Here is a 27,879-nt window from a genome sequence, read left to right as displayed (position 1 = left end):
TAAGCCAGTGACACACTTTCGCCTCATAAATTTATTTGCATGAGTTGAAAAATCTAAACTTAAGCAACCAATTCATGCCGCGATAGCCAATCAGCTTTGAGATCCTCCAGGGACCTATGAAGCCGATGGACATAGTGGTGAAAGTTTATTGATTGATTCAGCGATTTCACATGTAAATAAAGAAAACAACAGATGGCTGGTGTTGAAATTGGTGACATTAGTACCACCCCTCGAAACTAAAGCCTTGCATACTCTGCACATTGTGTTTTTACTGGAGGGACTTTTCAGTATAAAACTTTACACTAGTTACTGGAAATTAAAACAGAAGTTTCCACTGGCCACACAGCGCAACTCGCCATGAAGACTACTGTATAATAGAGGTAAAGAATTGAGTCCTGGGAAAAGTACCTTTTTCACCAGGGAACTACCGTAAAAATTCAATTAATAGCCCGGGCTATTATTTGCTAAGACCACTGAAATCAACAGGCCTATATTTTGGGCAGGCGTTTATATGTCGTAATGTGTAGCCACACCAGGCTACTAAAAGGGACTAGGCATTTAATTGGGAATAGGCTTTTAATTGAAGTTTTACAGTACTTTAAAGTTTATTTATAAATTTCATAGTATTGGGTCGGTCCATAGGCTCACATACTCGCTGATAAAGCGATCCAGCAAACAAGGCAATGCCAGAGGCTTTTCTGATACTCGTATCAGTATTGGAACAATCCTACTTTTTACAGTGTGGTATTAGTACTTAAGTAAAGAACCCTAATACTTCCTCCACCACCACAACCCCAGAGGAAGACCACCTATCTACCCCGCTGGTCTCCAGGATGAACCCACCAACACCCGTCAACAGTCAGAGAAACAATCTTTTATTTCTTATTTCATTGTCGTCTTTATTTCACTCAAATAAAAAACAAAAAGCAGTTAATATAATTTATAACATTTACTAACAATTGGCATCATCCACTGTCAGAGCCGTCACTCACTTTTCACTTTTTGTTTAATGTGGTCCATTTGAAGATTTGCAGTTTACAGCAGTTCAGTCACTACCAAAGAAAACTTTTTTTCCATTTGCAGTATTATATTTGGCGGGATGGCTCTGTTCTGGGGCCTCTCTGCCTTTCCACATACCTATGTGGACAGCCTAAGGCGGAGAGAGCACATCTCTCTGCCCTTCTACGCGCCTACATGGAAAGCCTAAGGCAGAGAAAGCACACCTCTCTTTCCTTCTACATGCCTACATAGAAAGCCCTAAGGCAGAGAGAGAAAATCTCCCTGTCCTTCCATGCACGTACATGGAAATCCTACGGCTGAGAGAGCACACCTCTCTGCCCTTCCAGGCGCCAACATGAAAAGCCTTAAGGCAGGGAGAGCACACCTCTCTGCCCATCCATGACCATACAAGGAAAGCCTACAGCAGGGAGAGCAGCATTAAAGACTAGTCTGGATTAGTGAAACCACACAGGCCCTGATTCTCTCTGCAGATGAATAAATGTGGTCATTTACAGAAATGTTATTAAATTTGGCAAAAAGATTCTCAGGTCAATGAATCAGCACACAAACAAAAGCAGTGGCAGGGCAGCAGAGTTTCAGCAGGCGTTCTTTACACCCAATATCATACAGTACACCACACACTGACAAAATAAATCAATATTTAAAATACATTATTTCTAGTTTTCTGTCGTAACGTGTGTTTTACACTCTAACACTGTTTCATTACGGAGGTGAGCAGGCCTGCAAAAATACAGCGAATTCTAAAAACACAGTACAACATTTAAACAGTGTTTTATAAAATAAAAATAACAACTGAATGACCCTTTTGAAGTTAAATTAAGTTAATACTTGACCATGATGAGAAAATGTGTTCTGGAGTGGTTCTGTGTTTTTTCTAAATGTGTTTCCAGCTGGATTTTAGTCCACAATAAAACACAAATATTAAAAAACAGCATGAAATCAGACTATGTCACGATATTAACAAGTAAAATATTTTAAAAAACGTGTTGGATAACAGGTCAAAAACTGGCCCCAAACAGAAACACATCACTGATATACAGAGGTTTATACATGCTGTTATTTTTTCTTTGTGTGGTATCAGACAAACCAGTAACTGTGGTCACTTCAACTGGAAATGGTAACAAGTAGAAATGATGAGAGAGCAGAGAGGGCTTCGATTTGATAAACATAAAAATCTGGTCACACCAGAAAGTGGAAAAGTTTATTTGTGTGGTTGTAACAGCTGACATGGCTGCTTGTTGTGATGTTGTGATTTTTCTGCCAGATTTTGGATATTTGTATATCATAAGTCTTTTTCTGGTTTTAAAAGATGAGTGACAATAAAGCAGAGATACTCAACTTATGGCCCATGGGACAAATATGGCACCCTACAGGTTGCCGGGTGGCCCCTCAGACTGTTTTCTAATTCACAGGGAAAATAAAGTGATTCACACTTGGAAGTTTTTTTTTTTTACTTTCGATATAGACCCTTTCACTATTAGTAAACAGTATGATTTTTTTGGGTTGGCGGGGCTTAGCTGGACGCAAAACAGTTCTCCATAGACATTAGCTAGCGCTAGCTAACAAGTTCTGTTGTCTTGTTTTAGACAATGGAGGAAGATGATGTGAGTGGTGCGCTCAGAAATACTCATTCTGAGTGTGGGAGTGTACTCTGACACAAACTGGACCGTTCATAAATTTGAGCACTGTCTGAATGTACCGTCCAGTTATCCAGAGCACTGCACTCTCACTCGGAGACGGAGCAGCGGAGCAGCAGAGCGCCGAGCGGAGTGAATGTGTGATTAAGTTAACCGTTGGTTCATTCATGTAGAAATATAACACTCCGTTTCTTCCACCAACAGGGCTCTCATTTTAGTGTAGAGCGTCAGACTGAATTTCCCAACGCACCATGTCAGGTCACTCACTCTCCGGGACCGCCAGGGTTACTTGAATAAGTAAACACTGATGAACGGGACCAGACTGGCCGACCCGTATGCTCTCACTCAGTGGATGGATGATGTCACAGGAAGCCAATCTTACAAAGGAGGATGACACTTGTTTGTTTTGCTATGGAAGCTTATGTTATCTAACGCGCTAAAAGTTAGCATTCCAGAGAAATCCAATATTCCTCCTAATACCTCCCCAGTTTCTGATGAGGTGGACATGATAACCCTTAATACACATGATGTTATTCTTCCCTAGAACAGGAAATACTTTTGTATTGTTCATGTTTACTGATATTTTGGGATTGCTTGGACCATAGGAATAAAATTTCTGAATTTTGAAATGAACGTAGTCCCCCTTTAAGTTATCAAGTAGTGGAATAGAAGTATATAGATGCAAAAAATAGAAATAAAATCTACATGTATCTCAATGTACAGTACTTGAGTTAATGTACTTAGTTACTGTCCACCACTGCAAACAACTAATAAGAGACATTCGTTTCCTTCATTCCCCAGAAGGTCAGCACCATTCAGACAACTTGATTTTGTTAAACAATGCAAATTTGCATGTTAATGTTCACCAAGTTTTATCCACACTAGCAAATCTATCAACAGATCCAATTCCATTGAAATTAACTAATTTCTTTGTCATAAATATTGGCGTGACCGGGTGTTTAAGGTGCACTACAGCTTAGCAACATTCAGGAGGTTAGTACATGTGGAAAGTTACCATGAAACACACTGGGAAATGAGCTGACTCTTCAAGGCAGGAGAACTGTCGCCAGCTGTGAAATGTTGTCCTCCCTCTGTAGACTCCACTACCCAGCGAACACCTGTGGCGTGAGCGGCGGCGGCAGGTTGTCATTGTCCACGTTATTGGCATCAATGGCCGAAACGGTGCGAGACAGAACCTCTAGAGGGTATTTCTCCAGGATGTCGTGCACCTCCCTCTGCACGCTCTGGGGCCAGGAGAGGAGGTCGGCCTGCAGGCTCTGAGCGGCCTCCATCAGCGTCTCCTGCCGGCTGCTGAGGCCCGACAGCACCTCCAGGTTGTGATTGAGCTGAGCCAGGACCGGGTTGGCGGCGGCTGGTGCCGGGTCAGCTTGAGACCAGTCGCCCTCTGAGCTGCATCGCGGCGAGGCTTGGCCTGACATGTAGCGCTCGAATTCCTCTGGGGAAAGATTCAGAGACTGAGCGTCCAACTTCTCGATAAAAGCCGCTGCGCAGCACTGAAGAAGAAAAACACAGGAGAAACACCAGCGTTAAATGAGGTTACATCAACCTGAGTCCTACAGAGACAGATGGCTTTATGGTGGAGAGTCAGATGAGACGGTCTCATATCATATCTATCAATCTATCTCAAGATAATGAGTCAGTAAAATTATGAGTTAGTTTCTCAAAATAATGAGAGACCTCAAAAAAATTACTTAGTATCTGAAAATAATGACTTAGTGACTAATAAAAGGCCTTTGTTACGCAAAATATGACTTAGTGACCAAATATGACTTCATATCTCAAAATTAATGACCTGATATGTCGAAATAAAAAATTACTTAGTTACACAAAATAATGATTTGGTATCTGAAAATAATGATTTAGTAGGTTGAAATAATGACTTAGTTTTTCATGATAATGACTTGGTTACGCAAAATAATGACTTGGTATGTCGAAATACTGACTTTGTAACTCCAAAAAAAAATTTCTTCGCATCTGAAAATAATGACTTAGTGACCAAATAATAACTTTATATCTCAAATTAATGACCTCATATGTCAAAAAAATGTTGTAACAATTAAAGTCACGCAACGACTTAGTAACTAAAATAATGAATTGGCATCTAAAGAAATAACTTATTTTTTCAAGAAAGTTTCTCATTACATTGACTTTCAAAGTCTTTTATTCTTAATCACACTGGCAGAAATGGCCTCCCATAGTGCAGAACCCTCCCACCCCTGAGTAAGCCACAGTTCAATGTGAACGCTGACTAAAGTCGGAGAGGAAGAAGGAGAAAAAAACCAAACCAGGTTGGTGAAGTAGTATCCGTCCTCTCCGGTCATCAGCCTGCTGGGGTTACAGAAGCGGGTGATGTACTGGATGTTGGACTGAAGTCGTGGAGGGTTGGCTTTGAGCACGATGTAAATGAGCGCTGGGAGGAAGTCGTCAGCTGAGGCCGGCTCGTTCTTGGTGATCCTGATGGCGCTGAAGATGTGTTTACTGCAGCGAGTGATGCACCCGAGTTTGTCCCGAGGAACCCTCTTCGAGTCCATCTCAATGATATCTGGAAAACACAAAGATAGACAGGTCAGGGGCTGTGCAAACTAAAATGTCATCATTCACAAAAAACTGGAGAAATGTACATGAAGCTAAACAAAACATGGTCACACTTTGCTGTGTATTAATATATATATATATATATATATATATATATATATATATATATATATACATATATATATATATCTAATACGCGTCGATTAGTAGATCTAATACATGTCGATATGTAGCTCTAATACGCATCGATTAGTAGCTCTAATACATGTCGATATGTAGCTCTAATACGCATCGATACATAGCTACATGACACGTATTAGAGCTACATATCAACGTATTAGAGCTACATATCGACACGTATTAGAGCTAAGTATCGACACATATTAGAGCTACACATCGACACGTATTAGAGCTACGTATCGACACATATTAGAGCTACATATTGACACGTATTAGAGCTACATATCGACACGTATTAGAGCTACATATTGACACATATTAGAGCTACATATTGACACATATTAGAGCTACATATTGACACGTATTAGAGCTACATATCGACACGTATTAGAGCTACGTATCGACACATATTAGAGCTACATATTGACACGTATTAGAGCTACATATTGACACGTATTAGAGCTACATATCGACACGTATTAGAGCTACATATCAACACGTATTAGAGCTACATATCGACACGTATTAGAGCTACACATCGACGCGTATTAGAGCTACGTATCGACACATATTAGAGCTACATATCAACACGTATTAGAGCTACGTATCGACACGTATTAGAGCTACGTATCGACACATGTTAGAGCTACATATCGACACGTATTAGAGCTATGTATCGACACATGTTAGAGCTACATGTCGACACGTATTAGAGCTACGTATCGACACATATTAGAGCTACATATCGACACGTATTAGAGCTACGTATCGACACATGTTAGAGCTACATATCGATACGTATTAGAGCCACTTTACGTCGACAGCCACAGAAAACAAATTTGTGGTTATGTTGCATTAAGTTGAAGGTTACCAACATAAGATTACTGTAATGACTAATTACATTACACATGACAAAATTCCATGGTTTTTCCAAAATGTTCAAGGATTTTACTTATTCCATCACGTTTCCAGGCCTGGAAAACAAGATTGTGAAATACCATGAATTTTTCAGGTTTTCCATGATTGCGGAAACCCTGGTTTGAGGATTTAAATCCCCTTTTGCAGGCAAAAATACTGTCAGTGTTTTTTAAATAGTTTTTTTATTATATTAAAAAACAGAGAGAGGGTATTTGGGAAAATGTCAGAAATGCCCTTTCATCTCATCCGGCTGGATGGACATGTCAGCGTCTATGTTTGACTGATAGCAACTGGCACAGAGTAGGGAAGTAGAGACTAAATAAATACACTTGTAGCCGACATGTCATGGACAGACAGCATGTTGTTGGTGGTATTAAAGAGTAAGGACCACAGCAGCATACGACCAGACACGACTGACATACAGGTAGGTTTACAGGCTGTTTCAAGTGCTGCAGCTCAGGAGCTGATTGGCTAACTGGCCTGCAAACTGAGGTAAGTGGTGCACTTTTTGTTTGTATGTTTGTTTGTTTGGAGGCTCATTCAGCGAGCTAAGGTGCAGCACAAGATGTGCTCACGTTTGTAAGTTTGATAAGGAGAGTTTAGCAGGAAGCTAATGTGGGGCGTTCTTCATGTGAAGCTGCTGTCTGCAGTCTGAAGCAGTTTGATTGGCTGTTCTTCATGTACACAGACTGACACACATGCAAATTTAATTTCAGCTGGACTCATTAAATGGCGTCACACTCTGACCTGTTATTGCTTTGACCACGTTCTCAGAGACTTCGGGGATTTCTTCGTCCATAGACACACAGAGCATCTGGATGGTCACCCAGTGTAACGCCCTGCAACACAGACAATCAGCGCAGTGAGCCGAAAGCTTTTTGTTTTTGTGCATATGACGCACATTTGTTACAGTCACGTCCCCCTGGACGACAAACGTGCAGTCAGCAGCTGCTGCTGTGAGATCAGTTTTCATAGACTGCTGAAGATTAAAGACGAGCACCGTGTGCAGTGACGCTTAGAAAGCCACACTTCCTCTAAAGGACACACGATCGAACCAGCAAACTCGCCTCTGGATTGAATCTGAATGTGTGTGTAATGTAACATGTGCCACTTCTAGTAATTACTGCCAATATACACCACTGTTTAAACATCAGGAATCAGCTGTTATGTTGATGTTCTTCTCTTTTCCTTCAATAAGATAAAAACAGTATAATTCAGACACCAAATATATTTACATCTGAAATAGTTTTGTCCCCAAAAGAAGAAGATTCAAACTTCATTCAGTCGATGTCACTAAGTGTTGCATGACAGGTGAGAATACTGTTGAAACTTGGATTGTCCAGTCCAAAAAAGTCACTAACCCTCGATCATTAATGAATTGTTGGTTCAGAGATGGTCTTCTGCAGACCTTGGTTGTAACCAGTGGTTATTTGACTTCCTGTTGCCTTTCTATCATCTTGAACCAGTCTGGCCATTCTCCTCAGTCATCCTCTCAGGATCCTGACTGCTTTTGTTGTACGAGATTTCAACTTCCGAACGGTAGCGTAGATTCTAATTATTATTATTGTTATTATTATTATGAAAACCTCGCTGCCCACCTTATCCTGTTCTGCGTGGCCAGATCCTTCTTCTCATCATCAGTGGTTTCAGGACAGAACACGCTCTTATACAGACGAGTCATGATGTACTTTTCCACTTGGTCCATCACCTGCTCCACAGACTCTGAAGAGCCTGGTGAACACACAGGTATCACACCACATCAGTTTAGAGCTGATGAACTGCATATGCTGCCATCTGGTGTTTGCCAGATTAATAGAGAACTTATTATTGGAGACATTTACTGAATGATGCAGGAGAGAAACTTTTCTGAACCAACCTTTAAAGTGACCCATCAACCGGTCGGCTAGGTTCTGGTAGAAATCCTGAACGCACTCCGACAGCTCGTCAGCACTCAGGTCCTGAGCGAACGATAAGTTAGAGGCTCATTAAAAAACACTTGTTAAAGACCATTATTATTTTTGTTATTATTATTATTATCCAATTAGATGTCAAATCAGACCTTCTTGCTCGACATGTTCACAATGAAGGCTCGGCACTGCTTGTGGATCTCCCGGCCGGGCTTCTGGAGGTTTTTCAAGAAGTCCACAAAGTCCTTGGACACCTGGTCTGTATCGAAGCTGGCATGGCGGCTAATGGACGGACTGGGTGTCTTGCCCTCTTGGGTTTCTGATGAAGAAGATCCACATTTAGTGACACATGGCTGCTGTAGTTTCCAGGAAATAGTTCCAGTATGAAACTTGTTTGTGTACAAACGAAATAAACAAGATACAGCATGTTAAACAGTGAGCTTTAGAGGTGCTGGTATTCTTTAACTGGAGGCGAGTTGTTTCCTCCTGCTTTAAGTCTTTATGCCAACTTAAGTTAATCTCTTTCAAGCTCCAGCTCCGTACTTAAAGTTTAATATCTGATTTTTTCAACCTGAAACTTTTTTTCCCATGTTTTTGTGTTTGAGTGACTAATGGGAACAACAGTTTTTGAAACGGGTCCAGTGCTGAGCGAAAACGCTGCAGGCAGCAGTGTTGAAACTTGGGGCATGTTTTCACCGTCAATTTACATCTACTAAAAGTGTTTGTTTCTGTCACTGACAGGCTCAGATTGTTATACTGACTGTCTGACAACATTATAGAAAGGATCCCTACAGAGATAGAGCTTTGTGTTAAAGGGTGGGATCCTTTTTGTTTAACCAGAAACAGCCCTGAAATCACCATCACCAAACCCACCAGACTCCATTTAAATAAACAGCAATTTTATCGTAAAAAAACACTTCAATCAAAGTCGACGGAAACAAAATAAAACTCACAAAAGTAATCTTGGTCTGTCTTTCTATTGTTCCAACAATCACCATCTTTGGTTTGATAACAATAAACCCCTAATTCAGCCAGTTAGGTGTGAAAACATGTTGCCTCTATACAAGCTAAAATTACTGTTTATTTAAATGGAGTCTGGTGAGTTTGGTGATGACGATTTTCCCCCATTCTTGAGAAGTAGGACAAATCATATCCTACGCCTACCCTATGGAAAGGCGTAGGGTATGAATACAAACCCTTATCCCTGATTCAGACTCTTCAGATATCCCAGGCTCGCCTAAACGCAGCACGACGCTGTGGCAACAAACCAGTAAGAAACTGTAACAGACTGGTGTAGGTGCTAAGCTGCTCTACATGTCCAACCTTTCTTGGGAGCAGTGCGTGACGAAGGGCTGAAGAACTTCTTAACGGTGGTCACTTTCCGTGTCTTCTCGTTGGTCTTCTTCTCCTCAAACTTGGAGAAGGGTCCCAGGGAGGCGTGCCCCGGATGTGGCTGTGGTGCCGTGGGCTGGGGGTGGGACTGTGTCTGTGCTCCGTGACTGCTGGCGTACGCCGCCTCTTCCTCCCGCTGCAACCTGGAGACAAGATATGTGACAGAGCGAATATCAGTGGGAGATTAAAGAGGAAAATTCAGCATCATTGCATCTTTTCCAAACAATTTCCTGTACTTAAATAAACTGCAGGGACATTTTAGAAATGTTTCACTCCATGAAATGAAGGTGGTGTTGTCGATGCAGCAGACACCAGACGGTCTTACTTTTCTGCCAAGGCCCAGTCGTCCTGGATCTGTTTCTGCCGCACCCGCTGGTACTCCTCCCTCCAGCACTTGGAGCACAGGCCCTGCCAGGCTGCGTTGCCATAGTAACCGCATCCCTTTTTGCACAGCAGGTCCGATTGGTCCACGTGTATCCCCCCCCGCCGCTCCGTCCGCTGACTCATGATGCTGGACAACCTGGAATGGAAAAATTCATCATCTAATTTATGAGTGTGTTTGTATGCGCTGCTGCACTCGTCTCTGCGGAGTGTGTCTTCATATTATTGCACATCATATTACACTGTCTCACACCTCTGAAAGAAAACAACCTTTCCTCATCACATTGATCAGGTGCTCAACACACAAATCAAACTGAATGCTAACGCGTCTGCTGGAAATGAAACTTGCAAACATTTTAGTCATAGCAGCTTTATTAGCTGGTGGTTAAAGGGACGCTCCGTAAAGTTTGCAGACTTGCAGGGAACAGCTCCCCTCGGACTTACAGAGCTTTTTGGGAGTTTCAGTTACACTACCTGCTCAGCAGAACAGCAGACAGACACAGTCAGAGACCAGCTGCTGAACATAGAGGAGCATGGACTTCCTGTTCGTTTTAGGATTGATTTTAAGATGTTATTGCTGGTTTTTATGGTTTTAAACGGTCTGACGCCTCCTTATCCAGCAGAACTATTGTACCTTCACACTCTAGTTACAGCATTGAGGTGTTGCTGGATGTTCCAAGACGTTCCCAGACGTAGACACAAGAACAGCAGCGACAGAGCATTTGCAGTGGTGACCCCTTAACTCTGGGACAGCTTACAGTACAAGCTAGAATTACTGCCCCATGGTTGTATGCCTCTGCAAGATGAGTTACTCTTTCAGTTTCCATCCATGTCTGTAATAATAATAATAATAATAATTATTATTATTATTATTATTATTATTACATTATTATCATTGTTGTTATTGTTATCATTGTTGTTTGTATAGCACTTATCTAAACAAGTCTACAAAGTGCTTTACAGAGTGCATTAAAATAAGAACAATAACAATACAATATTTAAAAAAAAATAATGTTAAGAGCTTAAAAAAAAAAAGTGTTAATTTGGAGAAACCTTACAGTCTTGATTTTTAAGTTTTAACCATTGGTTTTTACTTTCTTTTTATCTCTTCTGTTGATTTTTATTCTATTTTATTTATTTATTTATTTAGTTTGAGTTTTAATCATCTTTTTGTTACTTTGTTCTGTTTTGGTTGGTTTGTTTTTTTAATATTTTACTGTTTTGTGTCTGTGTCATTCCGATTTTTCCATGTGAAGCATTTTGGGCTGCATGTGTGTATGAAAGGTGATATATAAATAAAGTTGAGTGTACAGAGGCAAAAATAGAATAAATGGGAATAAATCACATGAGAACTATTGAGGCATTAAAAAGAAAAGCTGTCCTATAAAGATATGGGATACTGGGCAAAAAGAGAGAGGGATGGAGGCACTGGAGGCAAACAAATTTAAATAGATGCATTTTGTATTTATTTTACCGCAGATTTTTTCAGAAAACATGCCATGTAGTAGAATAGTTGATAATGGTGGACTCTGCTAACGTCATGATTATATTTAGGGACTGTTCACAAACATGCCTTCCAAACCCGCCCTGCATGTTTTCTTTAAAAATCGCCAAAATGACACCATTTATCACAGCAAGAACTGCAAAAACAGAAATTAGCTTTTGATATTCAAATTTTTTACAGTCCTCGGACACATCATGCGCAATGAAAAACAGTGATATTTTATCAAAATGAATTTATTCTACGTCTCAATTAAAATTTGGCACAAGGTAAACCATTTGCACAAACTGACCTGTATGCGCAATAAGAGAGAGAGAGAGAAAAAAAGCAGTTTTTCAACTCCAGGATTTTGTCTTTAACTTTTACCTTTTGATTTTCAGACATCAAAGGGTTAGTTTTAAAAATCTGATAACTAATTTATGGTGGAGGGAGGGTCGTCCATTTTCCGCAAGTAACTCAGGGAGGCTCAAAGAAATAGCTTCAGGTAGGGTAAAAACAAACAAACAAACAAAAACAATACTTAAGTCACACTGCAGCCACTCTCCTCCTCTGATAAGTAAAGAACAGTCCCTTACTCAAGCAAAGAACTAATACCTCTAATATGCACTTTAGCACAGTATGTGAGTAAATGCACATAGTTACATTCCTTCACTGCAAATAATCAAATAACTACATATTAATTACTTAATAATAACAGTAATAAAAGCCAAACAGACGACCTGTGAGCTGTGGTTTTGTCTTTATTGGTGTTTTTACTTTAATTATTCGTCCTTCTGTGGCTCAGTTAGCTCAAATGCTGCAGTATTTTCCGCATCGATCACTGAGGAGTCACGTTAGCTATAAAAACAGTTCATATCACGGTGTCACTAATGTTTAATTAAACATGTCAGCTATCTACAGCGCTGCTTTGACTCTCACCTGTAATGTTTTCACCGATCAGGAGCAGGAACAGACCTCCTCTTCTGTGGTTAGGAGATGACGAAACCTACAGGGTGAAGACAATGACGTTACCATGACTCTGACGATCACGGGATTTCACCGATATGAGGAACATTTATTGAATTTATCATCTTAAAACGGGAGCAGAGTTTTTGTTTGGATTAAAAAGCTCAAATTTAAGGGATTGTTTTAACTAGAAATGCTTATTCAAGTCATAGATCTACTTACTTCCGCGTTTGGGACTAATTTTAAAGGATTAGTATATGACGTCACGGGGCTCCGCTCCGTACATGCGCACAATGAAGAGCGAAAACTATCAGACTTTTGGACATTTCGGGTTCATTAAATCATGGTAGATGATCTGTGATCAAAAGTTTATGAGCTTTATTAGTTATTATTATTATTATTACTATTATTATCATTATTATTATTATTATTATTATTATTTTCAAGGCACCTTTTTTAAGTCCATTTATTTAACATTTTGAAATTACTATAACTATAGGCATAAGCAATAAAAACAAAAACAAACTCAAGCAACTCAAATAATACCGTCCATGTTTTATTTTATTGTTATTATCTTGTATTGTCAATGGTTATCGTATTCTTTTATTTTTTGTATATTCTAATTGTTTGATTTGATGTGCCTCAGTGCAATCTACACGGCAATTAGTTGCGAACTTTGCTCATCTGCTTCAATGATAGTATCTTTATTTTTATCTATTTTTATTTTATTTTATTTGTATTTCCTGAAACGGCCTAATTTTATTTGTTTAAATCTGGCATTGCATTCAATGCAGGATCAACCATGTCAAGCACTTTGTTACTTCGTTTTGAAAAGCGCTTTATAGATTTTAAGTAAATTATAAGTTTATTATTATTATTGTTATTATTATTTTCATTATTGATACTATTATGAAAGGGGTAAGAAGAAGTTAAAAACTTTTTCTGGTCCTACCTCCTCTTATTTTTTTCATATTAATCAAAGAAAATAAAAGTTCAATTAGCAGCCACCAGTGTCCGTGATATTTACCATCGCCGTCTTAAACAAATCAACCCTTTTGGACAGAACAAGAGCAAAACAGTCAGAACAGTTGTACCAAAACCATCCACCACTCCACAAACAATAAATAACCAAAGACAAAATCACTGGGAGAACTTCATTTATAAACATCAGTGGTCCAAGAACGGAGCCATGGGGAACACCATAGCAAACCATACAGGGGATATGGCAGACCTAAAGCTGCTAATGGAGACAGTTGTGCTACTATACTCATAATCACTACACTTCTATTGTAATTCTGACTCCACTATATGTATTTAATACCTTCAATTATTAGTTACTTAACAGATTTTGATTATTAATACAAAAAACTACTACATTTTGATGTGTTATTAAATGTTAAGATACCCAGCAGGACTATATAAAGCAGGCTAACTTAAATGAGCTCCACCAAGTGATAAACACATGAATGCATCAATAATTATAATCCGGTAATAGAACATATATAATTTAAAAACAGGCCATTCTACATTATGAGTTCTTTTATGTACTTACATAAGATCTGGAATGCAGGACTTTTGTTTGTAACTGAATACTTTTACACTGTGGTATCACCACTTTTATTTAAGATACAGTATGAATACTTCTGCCACCACTGGCAGTGGTAACAAAATCCTCCACAAGCAGCACCTAAAGCTGCAGGAATTAACATCTGTTTATCTTGTAGGAAAACTGAAATTTAAAAACGAGAAGTTGTGGGTATGTGTGACTTTTTCTTACTTCTCAGAGTCTCTCTAGTTACATTCACACATTTTCACAACAGTTACAGTCGGGCTATAGACATCCTGGACATTATCGAAGATGCTCAGTATGTTTTTGACTCTAAGTTGATCTGACGGTCTCAGCACAGTAAATCTGTCCCTCACAGTGAGCTGACTGCTGTCTTATTGACACTGAGGTTAATGTTCAGTGGTTTTATCTGAAGCTAAATGCCAGTGTGATTACAAAAAGTGCTGTAGTATCAGTTTTAATTATCAGCCACACTGAATCTGAAACAGGAGGTGATTTAAAGCTTGGTGTGGCAGTGATATGTATTTTAATAATTTACTTTTTTTTTCTAAGCTGAATACTGTCTCACTTCTGACATATTGATTTTTCACTGGACAGTGTTCAGTCACACTTTAAATAAATCCTGCACTTTCAACCTTTGGCAGCAGAGATAGAAAACTGACACAAATAGAGTGAGAATGGCAAAACATGTGACAGACAGGCAGTGGTGGAGGAAGTTCTATTTGGAGCAGTGGTTTTTAGACTTTATGTGCTCAATGCACCAAAGAGCAAGCCAAAATCTCAAGGTACATCTGTATTTGTGCACAATAGCTTCTATAACGTGTGTTATCACATTATCATGTTTTTATTTACTAATATCAAATAACAATTGACAACCAACCATTACTCATGAAATATTTATTAACAAAATGATTCAAAAATGAATTTTAAACTTTTAAAATTACATCAAAGCACCAATAACACATCCATTTAAACAGGAAATAATGTAAGATAATGTAATCTCTCTCACGACGAGAAATAGGTTCCCCGTGAAGGTTTTTGAAATTAAATTAAATTACATGTAATTTTTTTGTATAGACTCAATTGCATATTGCAATAATAGACTAATGTGTGGTTATCACAAAATCCCACGACACACCTGGATTTGCATCACGACACACCATTTGAGAACCACTGATTTAGAGCATTTACATGTGTAAATGTATTAATACTACATCACCAACAAACATTGACTTTCACCCAAGAGAGCGGTGTTTGTGTCCCATAAGATTCTGAAGCCAAACCCTGTTCTTTTTTCCCTAAACCTAACCATGTGTTTTTGTTGTTGAAGGAAAAAAAACATGCCAATTCACCTGGTTGTACTGACGTAGTGCTTTTAAATTGAAAGAGACTGTATGTGAACTGTACATTTCCTGTGAAAACACAAGTATATTTTGAAAGAAGACAATACATGTAACAGGCTGAAGTTGGCGTCCCAGAACATCAACAACCAACACACCCAGGGTACCTTTCACTGTGATAAATGGTGTCATTTTGGCAATCTGTGTTAAAATGAATACAATCATACAACCATTTTAAGGCTGTATGCCCCTCCCCTTAGCCAATATAAAAAAACATAAGTCCCTCCTCAATGCTTAAAAAATTATATAACATGCCTCCCCCTTTTTTCCCCACAAATACAACATGCTAATGTTATTAGCACAAGCCTATGGCATTTTAGCCTACATTGTATAAATTAGCCTAGCAGCTAGCGATCTTTTCTTCTTCTCATAGGCTATTAAACCAGGGACAACAGCAACATTTAACAAAGGTAATGGTAGCCTACATAATTCGGCTCCATTACAACTCACAAGGTTCACTGACAAAACAACTGTCACACCAAACATGTTTTCCAAGCAAATAGAACATGCTAATGTTATTAGCACAAGCCTATGGCAGTTTACATTGTATAAATTAGCCTATCGACAAGTGGAGATTTCCTCTGCTCATATGAAGCCGGGAGTATATCCCGAAATATAAATCCCTGAAGGATAAATTCCACCCAAGACTTAAAATGCTAATTTTGTGGAGGCTTTATTGTCTTCACAATTTATTCCGCATAAGGCTGTAGCCATGCTGTCCAAACTGAGGGGGACCAAATCTGCCAGGGGTTCTTAGATCCCCCCTAGAAAAAAAATATCAAAATTTTGAAATTCCTTTCCTATTATATTTTTTCATCAAAGCTAGTAAAGCTATATCCTCCTGAGACCCAGACTTTTTTTTTGTAAGTATTTTTAATTTCTCCTACCTATTTCTGATTAGTAGGACTTGGTAAGAAAAGCCCAGAGTGACACCTTCACAGTGTTTGTTTAGATCAACCAACAGTCTAAATCTCAACATTATTAAAAATAAATCAGAATTATTGAAATTAATAAAAAATGGGAAAGCAGCAAAGACTCACATCATTAAGGCTGGAACCACTGACTGTTTCTGCATGACGATTATCAAAATAGTCTCAGGAGGACTTCACATGTTTTGTGTGCAAAAATCTTCATTTGTAAAGTAACTAAAGCTGCCAAATGGCTGTAGTGAAATAAAAGGTACAATATTTGCCTTTGAGATGAAATGAAAAAGAAGTAAAAAGTGGCATCAAAAGAAGAAACTCATGTGAAATACAAGTTACTGATAACGTCTGTGTGCCCGGGGCAAACAAACACACAGAGGGTCAGAAACACAGATAACAAGCAGACACTGGTTAGACAGACAGACAGACAGACAGACAGACAGACAGACATACAGCTCCAGCCATGATCCTGATGGGTCGCACCTTGTGTCTTCCGTCTCCAGCCACCGTTCAGGAGTTGTTCTCTGTGGCTCGAGACGCCAGCGTCATCCCTGATATCTCCTTGGATCCCGTCCTCACTACCTTCCTCTCGCTGGACTCCTCAGATGCTCTGCAGCATCAGTATGCCTTCTTACAGCGCAGCATGACCGGGGAGCAGCAGACTGCGTTCGGCCTCAGCCTGACAGGACAGCTGGGAAACAGCAGCAGGGTCACCTATGGAGGAGTCGGGGTTGTTGCTCTGGCTCTGTCCATGCTTTTTGACCAGGTTGCCCAACAAGTAGGTTTGTTTTGTCTGTTTGTATGGCATACCGTCATCTGCAGGGTTCGATAAGCTCAGAACATCCTCTGATTTATTTAACAGTCTTGAAAATAATGTTGGATAGATTGCCATAAAATTTGGTCCAGATGTTCATGTTTCCCACAGCACTGATTCCCAAACTGGGGGTCCCGACCCCCACTAAAGGTTCACAGGGGCTCGTAAGGCCGTCTTGGTTTTAAGGGGTGTAAGAAAACATAGAATATATATTCATCATTATGGACTAAAATTTAGAATTGCAGATTTCCCATTATCCCACCAGATCCGAGCACAAGGATCCACAGAAGGCGACCCATCTGCTCAGACACCTCCCCAGGCTAAAAGGATTTTTGGGATCAGCAGGTCATCAAGAATTGGCTGGATCATCCACAGCTACCTCCGCCTGATCCCTGGCATCGCCAGCAACCAGGAGAAGATGGCTGAGACTACAGAGCTCTACGACAACTGGCTGAAGCTCGAGCTAATTGACCATTATGAGAGGATGACCACGAAGAAGAGGATGAGTTCAGTGTCCATGCAGCAGTGGTTGGCAGGAGCTGCGTTTCATCTCCACATGAGATTTCACCAGGTCAGGACACACACACACAGCGTGTTTCATCTCCACATGAGATTTCACCAGGTCAGGACACACACACACAGCGTGGGTTTCCTCCAGGTTCTCCAGCTTCCTCCCACAGTCCAAAGACATGCAGGTTAATTGGTGACTCTAAATTGTCCGTAGGTATGAATGTGAGTGTGAATGGTTGTCTGTCTCTATGTGTCAGCCCTGTGATAGTCTGGTGACCTGTCCAGGGTGTACCCTGCCTCCCCAACAGGATAAGTAGTTATGGAAAATGAATGAATGAATGAATGAATGTATAATTTTTGATTTGGGGCTATTCATTAAACATTCAGGGCTGAAGCCTTGGATGCTCAGGACAAACAACCCCACTGGTTTTCAGTGTGGTTAGTGAAACTGCTGAAAGGTTTGATCGGCTGATCTTAGGGGCCTGGCTGGGCTGTAAGAGGTTAAAGGTTCTTCAACATAATGTGGAGCCGGTGATTTAAAATGTAAAGTGTATTCGAAGGAAACCAGTGCAGTGATGCTAAAATTGGAGTGATATAACAAAACACTCTAGACTTAGTTAACCTGGCTGCTGAGTTCTGTATAAGTTGCATTTGTGCGACTGAGTTTTGCTCTTGTCCCAACAGGTTCGTCTGCACTCTGTGCCCGTAGGATCAGCCGAGTCGCTGCGTCTGTCTTATAAGACAGCGTTAGGTCGTCTGGTTCAAGGCTACACAACTTATCTACACAGAAACATTAAGGAGACTGGAGCTCCAGGACCCCGAAAACCCAGAATCGGGACAGCCAGTGAACCAGCACAAACTGACACATTCAGAAGAACCAACATGACCTGCTCAAGTAATCATAGTTTTAATGACAGTCTGGTTCATATCTCAAAGTTTAATGAGACTACAGCACCCAATTCAACTGCTGAAATCAGCAGAAGTTGTAAAAAAGGCAGATCCCGTGAAGGCTTTGTACTAAATGTGTCAAACAGAAGCACTGAGATCACTGAGGGTGTGGTCAACGGAACGATACTCAACAACACGAGCATCAATGAGGATGTTCAGGGTCTGTTAGTCATCGAGCCATGGAGGAACGTGAGTCACAACGTGCAGCACCACCCCTGTGAGTCTCCGGCCATACAACAAGCTCTGGTGACTCGGATTATTAATGCTCAGGACCTGGAGAGGAACAGAAACTTCTTCCTGTACCCTAAGAAAGTCTTCCACAGCCTGCTCAGGCAGAGGGACGACTTTGAGATAAAGACAAGTTAGACAGAAATAAACAGAGGTGGAATGTAACCAAGAACATCTAAGCAAGTCTACTGTATGTCAGTATAAATTTGAGATACTTGTTGCGTACTAGAGTATTGTCTACACTCACCGGCCACTTTATTAGGTACAGCTGTTCAACAGTTTGTTAACACAAATAGCTAATCAGCTATTTGTGAAAACACATGGCAGCAGCTCAATGCATTTAGTCATGTAGACATGATGAAGACAAGCTGCTGAAGTTCAAACAGATCATCAGAATGATGAAGAAAAGTGTATAACCACTGGTTACAACCAAGGTCTGCAGAAGACCATCTCTGAACCAACAACACGTCCAACCTTGAAGCAGATGGGCTGCAGCAGCAGAAGACCACACCAGGTGCCACTCCTGTCAGCTAACAACAGGAAACTGAGGCTACAATTCACACAGGCTCACCAAAACTGGACAATAGAAGATTGGAAAAACCACATTCAGGTGGAAGCATGGATCCATCCTGCCTTGTATCAACGGTTCAGGCTGCTGCTGGTGGTGTAATGGTGTGGGGGAGATTTTCTTAGTACCAACTGAGCATGGTTTAAACACCACAGCCTACCTGAGTATTGTTGCTGACCGTGTCCATCCCTTTATGACCACAGTGTACCCATCTTCTGATGGCTACTTCCAGCAGGATAACGCACCATGTCACAAAGCTCAGATCATCTCAAACTGGTTTCTTGAACATGACAGTGAGTTCACTGTACTCCAATGGCCTCCACAGTCACCAGATCTCAGTCCAATAGAGCACCTTTGGGATGTGGTGGAAAGGGAGATTCTCATCATGGATGTGCAGCCGACAAATCTGCAGCAACTGTGTGATGTCATCATGTCAATATGGACCAAAATCTCTGAGGAATGTTTCCAGCACCTCATTGAATCTATGACACCAAGAATTAAAAAGGGGGTCCTCATTGAATCTATGACACCAAGAATTAAAAAGGGGGTCCAACCGGTAATTGCAAGGTGTACCTAATAAGGTGGCCGGTGAGTGTATACTTGCCACTTTCCACTTCTGCCCTATTGCATTTCTATTGTATTTTTTTCTAGTACTTTTGTTTCTTTTCTTTACTGTATTTCTGTAGCCTGGTAAGACAGAGCGAAACAGAATGTTGAGCTCACATCATCAGGATGGTCTCTATATTTAATGTACAACCCAATTCCAAAAAGTTTGGATGCTGTGTAAAACATAAATATAAAATAAAAACAGAATGCAATGATTTGCAAATCCTTTTTGACCTATATTCAACTGAATATTGATGAGCCATACAATGAAGCTATGGGAAAGAGCAGTGGAAGCTAGACTAAGAGCAGAAGTGAGCATCTGTAAGCAGCAGTGTGTTTTCATGCCAAGAAAAAGTACTTCAGCTGCAGTATTTGCTTTGAGGATGTTGAAGGAGAAGTACAGAGAAGGTCAGAGGGACCAGCATTGTGTCTTTGTAGATCTAGGGAAAGCATATGACAGGGTGCCGAGAGAGGAGCTGTGGTATTGTATGAGGATGTCTGGAGTGGCAGAGAAGTATGTTAGAGTGGTGCAGGACATGTATGAGAGCTGTAGGACAGTGGTGAGGTGTGCTGTAGGTGTGACAGAGGAGTTTAAGGTGGAAGTGGGACTGCATCGACAGGTGTGATGTGTGATAGAAGAGTACCAGCAGGATTAAAAGGAAAGGTGTACAAGACGGTGGTGAGAGCAGCCATGTTGTTTGGTTTAGAGACAGTGGCACTGAGGAAAAGACAGGAGGCAGAGCTGGAGGTAGCAGAGATGAAGATGTTGAGGTTCTCTTTGGGAGTGACGAGGATGGAGAGGATCAGGACTGAGGACATCAGAGGGACAGCTCATGTTAGATGTTTTGGAGATAAAGTCAGAGAGGCCAGACCGAGATGGTTTGGACATGTTCAGAGGAGGGATAGCGAATATATCGGTAGAAGGATGCTGAGGCTGGAACTGCCAGGCAAGAGGCCTAGAGGAAGACCAAAGAGGAGATTTATGGATGGAATGGAATGGAATCAGTGCAACATCACCCTCTTGTGGTAGAAAATCCTATCAGTTAGTGTAAATGCAGTAGATCTAATGTCAGCTGTAATTGTTTATTCTTCAGTGGTGGAAGAAATACTCAGATATTTTACTTAATACTCTGTTACAAATAGTGCAGTAAAAACTAGAAAGTAGAAGAAAATGGAAGTTCCTCAAAACTGGATTTAAGTACAGTACGTGAATAAATGTGCATAGGTTCTTTCCACCTGTTATTTGCACATGCACTACCAACTGGCATCATATCTCTATCATTTTTCAACTCAAATATATATATGACGATATTACTAAAGCCAATTACAGCATTACGGCGGATGGAATCTCTATTTTTAACAAAAAAAAAATCAACAATACTTTAATCAGATAATCATTTATTCCAAGAACAGTACCACCTGCTAAATATAAATGGACAGACCAGACTCTCTTGATGGTGAGACATGGAATACTGTATTTAACCTTCCTTTCAAATATGTGTTGCCCAACAAATTCAAAGAGGAGCTTTTCAGAACCTGATTTGTTAACAATGTTTGAAAATACAAATTTCTCCAAGAATGAACAATATATAATTAATTTGCTCATTGTTTTAGCGAGGATGGCAAAAGAATTGCCTGCGCACCAATTGAACTGAGCTGGATAGCCACAAAAAAGGTTCACAGACTGAGATCAATGTCAAAAAATGTCAAATTATTCAAAACATCCATGCACAAAAAGAACAGTGCTCAAAGTGCACAAAATAATATTGAAAAGTGATAAAAACAGCAGCAAACATTTCAGTCCTTAACTCATCAATGCTGATGCCAATACCAAATGTATCTCTAACCCCTAACCCTAACCCTATACTGTGGGTCCAATAACTGTCTGACGAGTTATTCTAAGACACTAGAAGACGGGGGGGGGGGGGCGGTTGCGTGAAGCCTACCGGAAATCCACCCGTAGAAGAAGAGGAGTTTGTGTTTTTTTTCTTCTGCTGACCGCCACCGCCTCCCTTCGTGTGTGCTGACGACACGAGGAGCTGCGTGAACAGATTTAACTTCCGCACACAAACATGAACAGGACAGGCATAGCGCAGTGCTGAGCGTCCGGACAACATTTCTCATAAGGTAACGTTACGTGTTGTTTAATTAATTACTTCACTGTCATTATGTGTTTCAAACTGGATAAACTGCACGCGCATCCTGTCTCGAGTCGGGCTTCTTTCCGTCTCGCTCGAACAAAGTGTCGTAGCTTTAGCTGTTGATTAAAAGCTATAAAGTAAAGGGACGTCGGAGAATATGTGTGTAATAATGCTATAAACTAACAACACAACAATCTGATGTAAAGAGTTCCCAACTTCGCACTGTTAACGAACTACCGCGATGGTTTTAACGATACTACGTAGGTTAGCTCATCGGCTAAAAATGCTAACATGATAATGACCAATAAGAAGCAGCTCTGATAGGTGACATCATTCCAGACAGGTTTTGTTTTGACAAACTATTTAAAATAACAAAGTTTGGCGCCATTTTGTTGACAGCCTACGACAAATAATTTAGCCACACCAATTTGTGTTTGCTGTTAGGCTGAAAATAAAAAGCTGTAAAGTTTTTTTTTACCACATTAATGGTGTAAATAAGTAACATCAAAACGATGACTAAGGGCCAAGTTAGCTGACTCTCCCTCTGTGTCCACTGTCCAGCACATACAGTGTGAGTAATGTTACTGTAATTAAGTCAAACTAGTTGTTTTAAAATGGACCACACCCACAGGCAGTTAGTCATGGTTTTAGAACCTGTGAGGGTAAATACACTGAGCTTATAATAATAATAATAATTATAACTTTATTTGTTCAGCACTCTTAGAGCTGAAAGCACAAAGTGCTTCCCAAGGTAAAGAAAATACAAAACAAACGCAACATTAATAAAACAGGTACATGCATACACCTACATATACAAGCACATACCATCATTAGTAGTAGAGTATCAGGGCATCATAAAGAATGTGGTGACAGAGACATGCTTGTTTTTCTTGACAGGCCACTAGGTTTGAATAGTTGTTGTTTTATTGCTGATTTTTTTGTATATTATGTTGTATGTTGTATTTGTTGCATTTTAGATGTGTTTTGATTGGCTGCTACCTTGGCCACAGGCCTGTACTACGAAGCAAGATTTGAAATTAGCCAGGCAACTTCAGGGTTAACTCTGGGTTTTCAGTACTACGAAGCTGGTTCTGTTTTTGCCAGGGGAAATCACTGTTGAAACTGATACTGAACAGCTAACCTGCTCCGGTTAACTTCAGGGTATCAGATCACAGCCTGGCAACACCCTGACCTCTGACCAATCAGATCACTGAAGAAAAAAGTATACATGAATGAAAGTCTGAAGTGACGGGTAAAAAAGAGGAGCCTATATGCTGTTATAGGTCAGTAGAATCATTTAATATTTCCACTTATTTTAAAAGAAAGCTTCTAACAAGTGGAGAGATCATTAACAATAGTAAACGCATGATTTTAACACTATTTGACATTATTAAGTTTATTTTAGTTTGCAGTGACTGCTGACAGTGCTGCTACTTTAACACTCTGACAGAGATATTGGATGAAGCGAGATACCCCACTCAGCTCACTTCCTGATTCAGTGACGTCAGCGCCACGCCCCCGTAGGAGACTTGCGACAGCTCTGAATGTATTGTCGTCTGACTAGGAAAATGAACGTGATCACAATTTATGGTCAATTCTTTCGCCCTGTAGTCACTAAAGTAAATATTGGGTTCATTTTCCACAAGCCACACATCTTACCAACATTCTGACACTAAAGCTGCATTTTTCATCCGCACAGATCAAGAGAAAATTAACTTTGTTTGAGCCCTGTCCGTCTCAGAAAACAAGTTCTCGCGAGATCTTGTGATCTTGATAAACAGGCGGTAAAATCACAGTTAGCTTACAAACAGTTATTTACCGCTAGTAATAAATAAAAAATGCCCAAGCTTTGTGCAGCAATAGGCTGCAATAATAGGAAGAATGTATTTTCATTCCACCTGCTTCTCGATCCGCATACACAGACATCCACAGAGCCTCTGTTCAACACGGTGGTGGGGAGGGGGGGGTTGAGGGAGAACAGGCTCTGATTGGAGGGAGAGCTAACCACGCCCACTTAGGAGACAGGAAGAGTAACCGTTTTCTTAACATTGGATAAGCCTGCGGTGGGGTATCTCGCTTCATCCAATATCTCTGACTCTGATTCATCACTGCAGCTAAAAATAACATGAGACACCTGAGTGATGAGAACTAGGATAAAACAGATAATATTTCATAAGTAAAATAATCCACTCACTGTAAATCAGCTCCTGTTATTATAAATGAACATTTCAGTCAGACGGACCTCATCCATCATTCACTACCTTTCCACTCTTTACTTCAGCAGCAGGAATAGTCTGGCATCACGTTAAAGTGTTTATGTGACATATTCAGAGTAGTATTATCATCATCCAACTAAACTGTAAAAAAATCCCTCTATATTAGTGTCCCATAGGCCCATAGCAATAGCGATAGTGATACGTGCACGTAATTTAAATCTCAGATAACGGTGAAAATTTGGATGGTGTTTTCAATGTGTCCAGATCCGTTTTAAGGTTACACTTTGTCGTTTGCATTCCGCGCCACTGACATTTTATTGTCTAGTAAACACAACACTGTCGCTACCGTTTCATCACATATGACATGAAATAGTCTACTTCATTTATGGTTCTGATGATGATGCTAGCAATTAACAACCCCGCCCTTTTTACATGAACGCGCTCGTGGCTGGTTGGGCAAACCCAGAGTTGACTGAACTAGTTGATAATCAGCTTCGTAGTACCAGTTAGCCAGACGGCAATTGTTAGGATTAGTCAAACCAGATAGCAAGAAGATATCCTGGGTAAATTAAACTGGCTTCGTAGTACAGGCTACTGGTCTCTTGTAAAATAGATTTTCTATCTCAGTGGGACTACCTGGTTAAATAAATAAATATATATATATATATATATATATATATATATATATACATGTAAGCATGCATACATATATACATTCAATTCAGTTTAATTCAGTAGAACTTTATTTATCCTGAAGGAAATTCTTGTGCCAGATGTTTTGCAGATATCTGATATGCTGATATATTCAGATTACTTTATTAAATACCTGTAGGTAGATTTGTTTTGCAGTTTTTGGAGAGCAGGCATCCAACTGAACTAATTAAATGCGGCTACTCAGGACAGACAGACAGCACTGAAACAACCACAGGAACCCTGAAAACCCATAAAAATAGAAAACCTTAAAAAACCCAAACAATACAACCTTAAACAGTAGGTGAAAGTTACAGAAAGTCAGTGAAAAGGGAAGTGCAATAGTCTAAATGGCTGGTAATAAAAGTGTGAGTGAGTATTTCGGCATCTTTCTGGGTTAAAGAAGGGGCCTGTGTGGACGGTACGGTGTGAGAAGCTCAGTTATATACTCCGGTGCCAGATCATTTAGAGCCTTGTACATGTTTAAAAGCAGTCCAAATAGTGGCGAAGTACTCAAGTAAAAGTACTAACACCACACTGTAAAAATACTTTTATAAAAATCCTTCATTCAAAAACTTTAGTAAAACTGTGTAATCGTACTCATGGTAGGGTAAAATGTTCTGTGTTTTGCTCTATATTTTTGGATTAATATTACTGTTGCATTAATGTGTATGTTGAAGTTGGGTTAGATGGTATATCATATACAGTAGATGTCAGTCGGCACGTCCCCAGTTTAAGCAGGCTGGAGTCCGCCAGAGGCTAGGCAATATACTGCTGTGAAGGGGTCAGCAACAAAATGTATTTTAGCCACCTGAAAAGAGTCCCGCCTAAAAAGATCGATATCAATTTAAGTGTATGCTACACATAGAATATTTTCACAGCTTTACCTTCATGTCAGACATAGATTTCCAGCTGGAAAATGAAGCTGTTAAATTGCTCTCTTCAAAGCCAGACTCCATTGAGAAAAACAGGGATTTAACACTGCTGACACACAGGAGCTGCTGGTCTACTGCTGCCTCGAGCAGGTATTTTGTCTGTGTTACTGTTTGACTTTGGCATTTAAAGGGATTAGTTTGGATTCACAAAAGTCACACAATAACACAAATTAACTAACTGATCAAAGCAGCAGTAGACCAGCAGCTCCTGTGTTGAGCCAGCTAAAATGACTGTTTTTGTCAATGGAGTCTGGTGGCTTTGACGAGAGCATATATGGGGAACTGAAGCAGTTAGGGGGGTTCCCTGTCGGAACAAGCTGTCTGATGAAAAGGTAAAGCACCAACAATACTCAAGATGTAGCGTACATTTATTCTGAAATAGATTTTTTAGGTGGCTGTTTTTTCTTAATGAAAATGCAGCATATCCTGTTGCACTTCGCACCTCCTGAAGCAGTACTGTTAGCGTGTCACTTCCTGTAATGAAGCCACGCTCTGGAACTTTCCTTCCTCTCTGCCATGACTCCTCCTTTTTGCAAGTTTCTAACAGTGTACAGGCGTGAGTCTGACGCCATTGTTCTGCAATGGGCAACTGTCAGGAAAAACATGCCAGCATTAGTCAGACAACTGAGAACCAGTTTGTAACTGGAACTGGCTCTCGTTCACGTCCACGTCCTTAGTCAATACTTTTTTTTTTACATGTAGAAAATATCTTGCATAGTTAATGATGGATATCTGAAGGTTGTTTTTCAAGTTTTCAGGTGATCACTTGTTTTGTTTCCTTTTCAAACAGTATGAAAATCAACTTGTAGACACGTGAAACCAGCCTGTTGTTGTAATCTGTCACAGTGAACCGTCAGGTCTGCTGTTAATCTTGCATGACATTGCAGTGCTGACTTTCACTGATATTGATATTTATTTGGAACAAGACATGAACACACAAACAAGCAGACAGATAGAAAGTAATATTTACAAATAATAAAAGCATAATGTAAAAGAAGTTGTGAATGTATAGTTTACATATCTGAAAAGGAGTGGGAGGAAGTATAAACTTACTAAATCCCTCCCTTTCTCTGTAAGTCATTGAGTGACATTAAGTAATATTAATGTGCACCTTACAGCTGCATTAACACACAACAGTAATGTAACTCTGACAACAAAAACAGATATATTTGCTGAAGTGAAACAAGTTTCAGCAGGTTGATTTTCATACAGTGAAATTAATTCAAATAAGCAACCTGAAACATTCAAATGTAATTCACTGCTGCATGTTGTGCTGACTGGATTTGATGTATTTGTGCAAATCTTCCTACAGCTTTGGACGACATGTCAGATTCAGAATCTGATTCTGAATATCGTACTGACTGGGAAGACTCCAGAGACAGAATGAGTCTAGTGAGTTATTAATCACAATAAGAGCATTTGGCCAACGTATTGTTTTCTGTATGTCACTGATAAATTGTTTTTCTCCTCAGAAACTTATGTCCACAGACAGCACGGTTGTTGCCCTCCGTCCATCAGGTAAGAGACACTTTAACACACCAATCATATTAATATCCAGCTCTACAAAACTATTATGGTGTTGTTATTTCGTATATATTTACTAGTTTATCGACATACTTAAATTATATGATGCCTTTTACATGAGTATTTAATCAAGTATTTACTGGATAACCAACATTACATCTTTGAGGCAAGAATCTTAATGCTTAAAGGGAAATTTCGGTTTATTTCAACCCGTCTCCTATCGTCCTAAATTTGTTTCAAGTGACTAGTGACATAGAAATAATAGTTAGCATGTTAGCCGTTAGCCTAGATACAGCCGTAGGGTCAGACCTGTTAAAACTTAATTGAACGGGCATCCTTTCAAGTGCAAAGTTAGTCCACTAAACAAGCTTT

The 27,879-nt window shown here is 39.9% G+C and overlaps 3 protein-coding genes across 3 annotated transcripts in view; 2 read left to right on the top strand and 1 right to left on the bottom strand.

Moving 5' to 3' along the window:
* Positions 1 to 871: 871 nt before the first annotated feature.
* On the bottom strand, positions 872 to 12,537 carry rabgef1 (RAB guanine nucleotide exchange factor (GEF) 1). Its single transcript, XM_050041457.1, has 9 exons — positions 12,411 to 12,537; positions 9,936 to 10,130; positions 9,542 to 9,753; positions 8,371 to 8,537; positions 8,188 to 8,269; positions 7,910 to 8,042; positions 7,059 to 7,150; positions 4,964 to 5,220; positions 872 to 4,171 (listed from the first exon to the last, which is right to left on the bottom strand). Exons 2-9 carry the CDS (start codon positions 10,115 to 10,117, stop codon positions 3,761 to 3,763), a joined length of 1,536 nt encoding a protein of 511 aa, XP_049897414.1. The 5' UTR covers positions 10,118 to 10,130; positions 12,411 to 12,537; the 3' UTR covers positions 872 to 3,760.
* Positions 12,538 to 16,746: 4,209 nt separating this feature from the next.
* On the top strand, positions 16,747 to 19,901 carry LOC126388358 (uncharacterized). Its single transcript, XM_050041465.1, has 3 exons — positions 16,747 to 17,105; positions 17,407 to 17,712; positions 18,336 to 19,901. The coding sequence occupies exons 1-3, from the start codon at positions 16,791 to 16,793 to the stop codon at positions 18,963 to 18,965; spliced, it is 1,251 nt and encodes a 416-aa protein (XP_049897422.1). The 5' UTR covers positions 16,747 to 16,790; the 3' UTR covers positions 18,966 to 19,901.
* A 2,086-nt stretch (positions 19,902 to 21,987) lies between these two features.
* Positions 21,988 to 27,879, top strand: part of ttc3 (tetratricopeptide repeat domain 3) — a 39,394-nt gene continuing 33,502 nt past the window's right edge. Inside the window, exons 1-3 of the mRNA XM_050041440.1 lie at positions 21,988 to 22,128; positions 27,296 to 27,375; positions 27,456 to 27,501. Of these exons, the coding sequence (XP_049897397.1) occupies positions 27,307 to 27,375; positions 27,456 to 27,501 (115 nt within the window). The 5' untranslated portion in view covers positions 21,988 to 22,128; positions 27,296 to 27,306. The remainder of the gene's footprint in view (positions 22,129 to 27,295; positions 27,376 to 27,455; positions 27,502 to 27,879) is intronic.

Source organism: Epinephelus moara, chromosome 3, assembly GCF_006386435.1.
Source record: "Epinephelus moara isolate mb chromosome 3, YSFRI_EMoa_1.0, whole genome shotgun sequence".
Lineage (NCBI taxonomy): Eukaryota > Metazoa > Chordata > Actinopteri > Perciformes > Serranidae > Epinephelus > Epinephelus moara.
The sequence above is the reverse complement of the archived record's forward strand: the minus strand, read 5'-3'. Positions and strand labels throughout refer to the sequence as shown.